This window comes from Cryptomeria japonica, chromosome 10 (genome assembly GCF_030272615.1).
Source record: "Cryptomeria japonica chromosome 10, Sugi_1.0, whole genome shotgun sequence".
Classification (NCBI taxonomy): domain Eukaryota; kingdom Viridiplantae; phylum Streptophyta; class Pinopsida; order Cupressales; family Cupressaceae; genus Cryptomeria; species Cryptomeria japonica.
In genome coordinates this window covers 863,112,543-863,122,869 of record NC_081414.1, presented here as the reverse complement: position 1 = coordinate 863,122,869, position 10,327 = coordinate 863,112,543, and the positions used below count along the sequence as shown (strand labels likewise).

The 10,327-nt window shown below is 33.2% G+C and overlaps 1 protein-coding gene across 1 annotated transcript; it reads right to left on the bottom strand.

Annotated features, from left to right (window-relative positions):
* Positions 1-1,186: 1,186 nt before the first annotated feature.
* Positions 1,187-1,847, bottom strand: LOC131859345 (uncharacterized). The gene is made up of 2 exons (XM_059212974.1): positions 1,729-1,847; positions 1,187-1,568 (listed from the first exon to the last, which is right to left on the bottom strand). Exons 1-2 carry the CDS (start codon positions 1,845-1,847, stop codon positions 1,187-1,189), a joined length of 501 nt encoding a protein of 166 aa, XP_059068957.1.
* Between the last annotated feature and the right edge of the window lie 8,480 nt (positions 1,848-10,327).

Sequence of the window (10,327 nt, the reverse complement as noted above, 5' to 3'; positions counted from 1 at the left end):
ATACATTGTTTAATAGTTTTAAGAAATTTATTTAAACATTAGTGAACTTCATATATTTATAGCATATAAACATTTTGAATTTTTTACAATTTTCCATTTAGACTTGGTCATAATAATATTTAATTTTTCAATAATTCACATTACATCATAACATATAATTCACAGTAGATTGAACATAAAGCAATAGACATCATGAATGAAAGTAAGTCATTACGCCGAGAGGCGTTCCTACAGTCGCGGCAGGGGGGGGAATGAAGTCATGCGTGTACACACTAAAGATTCTGGAGCAGTTGCAATGGCATATACAACATTGGATGCTATTGCAGTTACAATGCATCCTGGATGGTCTGTAGTTAGAATCGTATATTCACAACTAAATGCTCTACAGTTACAATCCAAGTTGGATGGTCTGCAGTTACAATCGTTACAATTCAACGCTGATTGCATGGGTCATAAATAACGTAACTGAAGATGAAGCGACCTGAAATGATTCTTGTACGAACTATATATATATCCTTCGAGGACTTGCTTCCATTTCATTCTTCACCTATATCCGTTTTATTCTTACATTTAAATTCTTCTCTGCCAATCGTCTGCATATTTAATAGACATTTTCCTAAGTGAATTGAATCAGACTTTGTGGTTTCACGATCAATCCTGGGGCACGACATAATTTCTGTTACTGGTGAGATCGATTTGAAAAACGTTCATCGTCTCCTGTATTTTTTTTCGGATTTGTTAGGATTTGTGCTTTCAATAATTGTGAATGTGTACGTAGATCTCCTTAGCAATGCTCCCAACTTAAATTCTATGGTTCTCTGTCACACTCCAGTTCGAAGCAGATAATGGACTGAGTTTAATTTCTGTTTCGGCTTTAGGATTTTTTATACCCATTTGTTAATCGAAGTTGAATAATTTATTAAGGTCTACAACACCACCAATGATAGATGATGATATTGTCAAGGTTTCATATACGGTCTGACCAGCGTAGCATACACAGTTGGTCCCGGAAGTTGATCTATAAAACTATATCCATATGGACATGGATATAGTTTTATAGATCTACTTGTGCCCGCCCACTTGTCTTCAATATAATATCTTGGCAATCGCCATGAGAAAAAAACAATTCAACGAAGGTTATATATACGATAACTTAAGTTGTTTATGTTCAGATTTAGATTCAGATTCAGATAGACAGTAATAGCATTTTTTTTTTCTTGTTTAAGTTTGAAATAATCACATAATCAAGTGCTGTTTGGCCACCGTGTCTCTTCATATATCTGTTGAAATCCATGAAAGGCAACAATCTCTTAACGATGTCTGTGTGGCCTCTCTGGGAAGCTATAAACACAGCTATCTCACCCTCACGGTTTGATACGCTGGTCAAATTATGATCATGGCTATGCTTGAGTAGTACCTCCACGACCTTATAATTTCCACCCTTTGCGGCTTCGTGAAGAGCAATGTTTCCTTCACGATTTTGAAGCCTCAAATAATTGTCGTCCTCTACATACCCTTTGCGGCTAGGTAAAGGAGGTTTTCCAACAATCCGTGATACCCATGAAAGGCTGCAAGGTGAAGTGCACTATTTCCACGCGAATTTTTTGCCCTAAGAAATTCACGCCCTGCTGCTAAATCTTTGTTCACCTCTTGAAGCAGCCTTTCATAAATTGCAGATTACCACAAGAAACTGCTATATGCAGTGCACTATTCTATAGAGCGGTAAACTCTTGGAAAATATTGAGTTTTGCCTCAAGGATCTTATTAAGTTTAAGCACATTTCCCTCTTCAGCTGCTACGTATAGCTGACTGTTCATTCCTGCGAAGAGATGGGCAGATCCGTCCATAACTAGTGCTTAAGAATTGACATCAGAAATTCAGTAATACAGAATGCACTCATCGAATATTATTATTTAAATATATTGTGGCTATCCTCAATGGCGTCGCAGGAAAAATTAAAGAGTATTTAAAAATAATTAGTGAGAATTAGAGAGAGGTTCGTTTTCGAAAACTAAACATATTTCGTTGAATGGAAATTAATTTTTTTATAGTCCAGAATAGAATAGAAAGAGAAAATATGGAGCCACTAAAGAAGAGATGCATATCACATAATGCATACCTTTTTTTTTATAGTCCAGAATAGAAAGAAAAAAAATATGGAGCCACTAAAGAAGATACGCATATTACATAATGCATACTTAATTCAATGGGCGATTACGACAGGCTCTGACTTGCAATTTCTTCATTCAATTATCTAGAAACTAGCCACGTATATCAATTTCAATTTACTCTGCCTTTTTGGTGCATAAATCAGGTATGCTTTCTTTGTCAAGATATTTCTCATATTATATGTTAAAATTCCATGCATTCCATTTCAGGATAAGGTTTAATATTTAATAGTAAATTTGAAAAAAAACTTATGGTAACAAGTTGTAGTGATCTAGATTTATAGAGGTTATTACTGTGAATAATTTACTTTGGAGCAATTTATGCCTTAAATTTATTGTAACTAATCATTGTTATGAGTATCATCGTTCTCTCTTCCTATGGCTGACAATATGTCTTAATTGCTGAATTGCATTGATTACTTGTCAAACCGCCTTCTAAGACATTTTTTTTTGTTGCATAGAGAAATTACATTGCAAAAAGGTCATCGAGGTTTGAAGCTATTTTTCTTTTCAATGTCGAATTTTCTTGATGATGTCAATAGTGTTGATAGCAATCATGATGCCCAAAATGTACTACCAGAGAGTACTGGTTTTTATTTTGCATTGTTAGATGATCTTCATCATACTAGAAATCTACAATTTGATGAACTTATCCAACAAGGTCTTCTAGAATATTTCATCTTTCATGTGTGTTGTCAAGCACAAAATGTATGTGTGCGGCTTGAAGAAGGTTATGATGCTGATATTGAAGACAAAGTAGAATGCCCTCATAAGTGTCCCCGTCTTACAACACGAGCCTATCGCACTCACTTGAATGATTTCATCATTCATAAAAGAATGCTATTCTCTCAATAAGAGTGCATGTGTCATTATACTATTAATAAATTTTCCTTTTTCTGTGGATTATTTTTTTCTTTGGTGTTTATCATGGTTGCTCTGAAGATTATACACTTTGATGCACAACTTCTTAAAGGATCCTAAACTTGTATTCTAACCAAAACCATAATACTAACACTAACTGTAATTATGATGTAAACCCTAACCCTAACCCTAAATCTAATCCCTAACACTAAAACCTTACCCTAACCATACTCGTAAGCCTAACACTACATTCAACCATGATGTAAACACTCATTACTTTATTATTTAATGTGTTTTGCTTACCAGATTCGTTATTTTTTGTTTTGTATAATTGTTTCATTTCTAATTTAAATATTTTTTACAGGAAATCTATGCAGCTTGACCCACAATTTGTAGCATGCTTCATTATGATTGAAGTGTATTAACAGCCTACGTCAACCATGTATGTATTAAGAATTAGAATACTACTTCTTAAGAGTATTTGTTTGTATTCAAGTAAATATTAGATTATTTACTAATGGGAATTTAATGATATTAGTATTACTTTTTTACTAATATTAATACATCTATTTCAATAATTCATTAAAGAATATTATTTAGATTTGAATTTGTAGAACTATTTACTGCACATCTATTTTCATTATTCATTTTGTGCTTTAAGGTTGATCAATTTATAAGATTTGTCAATAATAATATGAATGTTTATTCTAAATTTGGAAGGCAATGCTACCAAATGGATATACATGCACTTTTCCAAATACATATATAATAGTAGAATGTTTTCTTATTTCTTATCTGGGAGGCAATGCCACCAGATGGATACAAATGAAATTATTTGTTATCTAGAAGGCAATGCTTCCAAGTGGATGTAAATGATTATTTATTATCTAGAAGGAAATGTCGCAGGACTGATGTAAATGATTATTTATTATCTGCAAGGTAATGGTACTAGATGGATGTGATTCCAAATTTGTATATAAATATATGAAAGTAAACTAACTAAATAAATTTCATAGTTATGTGGATTGCACTCAATATTACAATTGCTAACCTTTCATCTAGCACTATACTCTCCCATCTTGTCGTTCAACAGATCTTGGTGATTAGAAAGTGTTATGTAATAAGGGAACCAAGTCTATTTAGTTTGTTGATGTTAAAATTATTTGATACTAGCTATGATGCGATGAAAACAAAATATGGATATGATTGCAATTTTTAAAATAAATAAATGAATGTAAAAAAATAAAAAAATAAACTTAAAATATATCATTATTCTCTCTCATCTTGCCCTTTGAGGGATCTTCATGATTACAATATATTAGGTAATAAGAAAATCAAGTCTCTTTAGTTTGTTAACTTCAAATTTCTTCAATGCCAGCTATGGAGAGACCTAGACAAAATTTAGATTCATCGGTGTCAGCTATGGTGTGATCGAGATTAAATTTTGAATGAGAGGAGCAAAGAAGAGAATATTAAAGACAATATGAGAGAGAGTATCGTAGATGACAACAAGAACAAATGATAGATTTTCAAATAGAAGAACAAAGAAGAAGACACAATGAAGTTGATAGACAAAGATATGCTAGAAGAAGGGCAGTGATAACAGCAGAACAACTGGAAGTTGAAAATAGAGATGATACAAACTTGCAAAGAAATAGACATCAAAGAACATCTGATCAAATCTCTCATTCTAAAACACAAGAAAGACAACAAGTCAATCCCCAACCAAGTGAGAGAAAAAATCATCCATTTGATGGAAATATTGAGTTCAATGTTCAAAATGAAAATTCGACAACATTAGAACGTGTATGAGAAACACCACAACATGGGCATCAATTAGAGATGAATGTAGGTGTTCAAGATAATTTACAAAACATGTCAAACCCAAATGGTTCACTTCAATCTGATTTTAGAAGATTCCAAATGCAGTTTAGGCATCAACTGGACAGATTTAGAACCCCAAACATGTGTTATGTTTGTCAAGAATCTTATCTTGGAATCAAAGTATCTCGGAGCTATGAAAGTCCCATATGCAATAGATGTCACCAAGAGAGAGGGAATCATAGGTTTTCATCTTCAAACAATATGGATCTTGGCCCACAACTAGAGGACCTTGCAAATTGACGAAAGTGGAGGAGATGTTAATTGCACGTGTCAACCCAATATTGCAAGTTATACATGTAATAGGTTGTCAATATAAATACAAGGGACACACTATTAGTTTTCCCCAAAATGTGGAGCATGTTTAAAATGTTTTGCCACATTCAATAGAGAATTTGCCAATTATTATTGTTAGAAGAAGGGATCAACGTGGTACAAATTACCACTTTACAGTCAATAGGGATCATGTGTATAAAGCACTCAAATACAAATTAGAGTATGAAAAATTACTCAAATGTTAGAATAGATCAAAATGCTCTCAATGAGCTGCCAAGAAATTCTGATGAAATTATATTCAACAAATTGAAAACTATGCAGATGGAATTTGACTAATATGTAAATGAAATCACATTTGTGGATCCCGTCATGGAGATTCATGAAGGTAATATAGTTGAGCACATAACATCAACGACTTCGAGACCACCTAATGCACAAAGGGAAATGGAATTAATCCTGATGCAAATCCAACAATATTAATTGATTGGCCAAGTATTGGTGCATCTCCAATCAATGAATATGTCACATTAGGGTTACTTGATATAGAATTTGCAACATTATTTCCTAATGGTGATGTGACTGGTTAGAACTAAGAATGAGGCAAGTGCACCTACATGAATTTGTGAAGCATTTGTTGTGGTATAAAGATCATCGTTTTGGTAAACATCCAAGATTTAGATATTTTATGATGAACATGATAATGAGACACTGTGCACAAAATTCATTTTTAGTGTTTGCAAAAGGTAATTTACAAGACATGCCTATCACCATCAGCGAGTTATGTCAACATATGGACAACATGTCGCAATCTAATTTAGCTAATAGGTTGATGCGGTTTGGAACAACTTTAAGCGGTACCAGATCATACTGGGCTAAATGTCATGCATAATTGACATACATGCTTCACCAAATCAGCACACCTACAAAAGGTGTAAGAATAGAGACCACTAGAGATTCAATTTTTTATGAGGGGATGAGCCATTGCTAGACATAGGTAGAAGATTTCGATCTTTCTTGGAAGAATTTCCTAGGACAACCTTTAGGAAAGCTTTTAGTGAGCTATCTTTCTTTGGAGAGGCATTTGAATCATTGCAAGATTTTTACATGGTTGAGTTTCAATTTTGAACTTCTTTGGAGGTGATTTTGTTTTGGTTCAACGTTACATTTTAATTTTGAATTGGGTTTTGGTTGAATTAGTTTGACATGTTTGAAATTTGGCTTAGTGTGTGTTGCAACTTTTGTTTTTAAATTTTTGGATGTAGTTGTTGATACTGATTTGTTGTTGATACTCCAAAGTTGGTTGAACAAAATGTTGACATTGTGTGATTAGTTGAGTATATTGTGGAAATTGTACCATGGGCTGTGTTGGTTGGACATGTTGGACTATAGGTTGTGTATGTTGGATCATTGGTTGTTGATTCATGATTTGATTGAATAGAGTTTGATTAAATAAGGTTTGACTCAAAATTTGATCGAAGTTCGCAATTGTTGTTCTAAATTATTTCATCATCTCTATTTGTGATATGAGAGTTGGTAAGTCTGATCATTTGAAAAGAGATTTTATGTCAACTTGCTCAATGTTTGGGTTTAGACCTTGAAATTTTTGAAATTTTTTAGATATTTGGGATTTATTCTTTTCATGGGTTTTCACTTTTTGTTCCAACATATTTGTTTCTTGAGCTAGATTCTCCTCTAGTTCTCATATTTGAATGTTTGTTTCATCATAAAAAATTTGATCCAAGTTTTGGGACATGTATAAATTTGGTTGACATGATCATTTGTTCAATTGCGATGACATGGTTTCATAAGAAACTTAGTATCTCATTTCAACAAACATGTCCCTATGCAATGTAACTAATGGAATTGATAAACAAAACATAAAAGGATGGAAATGAAACTTGTATTTTTGGTCTTTTGAGTTTCTAGGAATGATAATGGAATGCAACTAAGTGAAATATTAAAAGATGATCATGCAATCTAGGACAAGAATGCACTCTATGTTTTTGGACTTTTCGAGATTTAGACAAACTTTTGGAATGCAAACCTAAAGACACAACCTTGGGAAATTGAAATGCAGTCTATACCTTAAAAGGACATGAGGAAAAAGCACAAAATGATGATAGGAAAATTGGCAATGTCTCACCTATTACTTGGATACTAAGCTAGGTTTGACAAAATGATGATGACAAAAGGACACTTGTTAGAAAAGGTCAAGACTCCCTAACAACAACTTAGGGTATGATCTAAATATTTGATCTTTCAATTTTGGCAAACCTAATTTTGAGACTAAATGCAAGAAGGCAATGATAATGACAAGACCTAAGGATATGATAGGAATATGATATGGTCTCAAGATATGATATGATCTAAGGATATGATATGAATGAAGGATGTGATTTGGACTAACAATATGATATTACCTAAGACCAAACTAAGGGTTTGAACTTATGCAATGCTAAAACCTAATAAGGATGTATGCAAAGCAATGAGTTGAGGTATGAAAAATGAAACTTAATCCAAACCCTAATTTTATTGTGATAATAATAATGTAATAAAGACTTAGGGAAAATAACTCTAAACCTAAGTGCAAGTGGAGATATATGACCAAGAAATGAACCTAATATGAAAGTAGATGAATGTATGCCTTAAGACCTAAGTTGAACTATGCAAAATCTAACTCTAAGTGACATGAACTTTGAAAATATGATATCCAATGTTTTTACAAGTCGTGTTTATGAAACCCTTTTGAATGTTGGATGAATACTTTGAAATATTTTTGGACCAAGTTTGACTTTGTTTGGATACTTGTTTGAACTTTTAAAAACTGTGTTTGATAAGAAAGGTTGATTATGATTTTGAAGGTTGTTTTATTTGCCAATGCTTATTTGTTATGTTGTTAACGTCCTTTGCTTATGATTCAGTTTTAACAAGCATGGAGGACAGTATGTTTGTTTTCCTTTTGAATGAAAATAAAACATTTAAGCATAATCTTAAGGCTAGCTAGGAAAATACTTGTTGAATCCCCTTTTTCAAAATACCTCATTTAGTTAGATATTTAGAAGCTTGGTAGTACTAGATCCCCTCTACACCACTCGCTTCTCAAGCATACCAAGCTTCAATTTTTTAAGGACCCAAAGATCTTGATAAATTTACTATCTCAAGTTGAAGGGTACATGAAGTTTTTCTTTGGCATGCGCGTATCACAACACATAAGTCAATTTGAAACAATGGTTTCTTTAGTTCAAGCATCCATTTAGGTGGCCATACATGCAATGTTTCACTCTTATAAAAGAGGCCTCCCATCCCTTTCAAGTTCTACGCACCATTGCGGCACTTGAGGAGACAGACGTCGATATGAAACATCGACACTTGTAACCTGTGAGTTTTCTCATAGACACATTTATTTATAGTGGATTGGAATAGCTTGGTTTTAGCTTTGCCACTTGGGTCGTTCCCTCTCACTTGGTCTTATGGGGTACTCGAGAAGAAACCATCTACATAAAAAGTAAAAATGAGTGTTGCTGACACTTTTCGCGTCCACCCAGGACCATGAGGGCTAAGGGGAGAGGATGGTGTGTGTAAACTATGAGACCGCTCCAATGCACAAATGTGCCTAAACATAAAATCATGTTCATTTTATTGCCCAAATTAAAATGTTTTCAAACTAGTAAAATGAAAACAATTTGTTTCAAATGTTATATCATTGACAATGTTCTACATTAGATTGTGTTAGTAGTTTATGCTTTTAGGACTTCTCACAATGTTTGTCAAGTTTTTGCACAAAATATCAGTAACACAAAGAATCTAAGCCCTGGAAGTGAAGTGAAATTGACATGCTTGAAGGATAAAATGAACAATTATACCTCAAGTTCTTCCTCTACACAAGCACATAACAGTTTGACATAGGCATAGAATAGATTGACACAGGTGCATAATAGACTGACACAAGCACAAAACTGAGAAACACAAGCATGCGATATAGCAACACAGGTATAGGTTTGCAGTGCCTATGCAAAAAAAAGAAATTTGATCAAACAAAGAGTGAATTCTATAAAATTGAATCCACACCAAGCATGAAAACCCTAATTTTGATGAAATTTTGACCTATTTGACCTCAAAAACCACTATAATTGCAAAATCACTCAATTTTCAACACTCTTAAGTAAATTATTTCTTATTGAAACAATTCCAATCCTTAAATAAAGAAAATAAAAACATTGAGACCTTCCAAAGTAAAATGTAGAAGTTGTAACTTAGAAACCCTAATTAGGCTAATGTGAAGATTTGTTGTTCATTTACCATCCTATTTAGCCTATATGCGTTAGATTAACCTTAACCAATCCTAATTAGACTAATTGTGATCAAATTGAAACCAATTTGCAGAGTTTGAGTTCATTTTGAGGCGCAAATTAAGGTGTTTTTGATCTTTTTAACCAATTTGCATAAACAAAGAGATGTGAAAAGTTGTTCATTTACCCAAACCTAATTAGGACTACGTGAATTCATTTTAAGACAGTCTTATCATTTTACAATCCTACTCTAAACCTGTAAGGATCAAAAATCAATATAATTTGAAAAATAGGCAACTAAGAGCAAATGCCCTAGAATGCTACATAGGCGCAGGTCTAGGCAACATAAGCACTGTTTGTCGCAACATAGCACAACTTGTTGCAACACAGGTGCAACTTGTTGCAACACAAGAAAAAATTTTCTCAACAGAGGTATAATTCTCCTCAAAATTGGTGCAATTTGCATCAACATAGGCACAGGAGGTCTTGATCACCCCTGAAAAGGCCTTTTTCCTGCAAATTTGGCCTGTAATCACATTAAAAACACTCAAAAGAAAGACAATTAGTCATGTTCACATCAAGTTCACCAAAAAATGTAACTAGGAAATTGGGAATAAGCATCAAAATCATTAGAATTAGGTAACCACAAAACCTAACAAGCTTATGAAATCAAATCATAGTAAAATCAATAAAGGAAATGAAGATGAAACTAAAAAGGAAACACAAACTAAATTGCAGGAATCTCCCTCATAGATCCTCTATTGGCATTCATTCTCCTTCAAATGGATGCATGTGCATCTCACCTACAAGATGCAATTGATTTGAAAGAAATTGAATAGAAAAATGAGATGA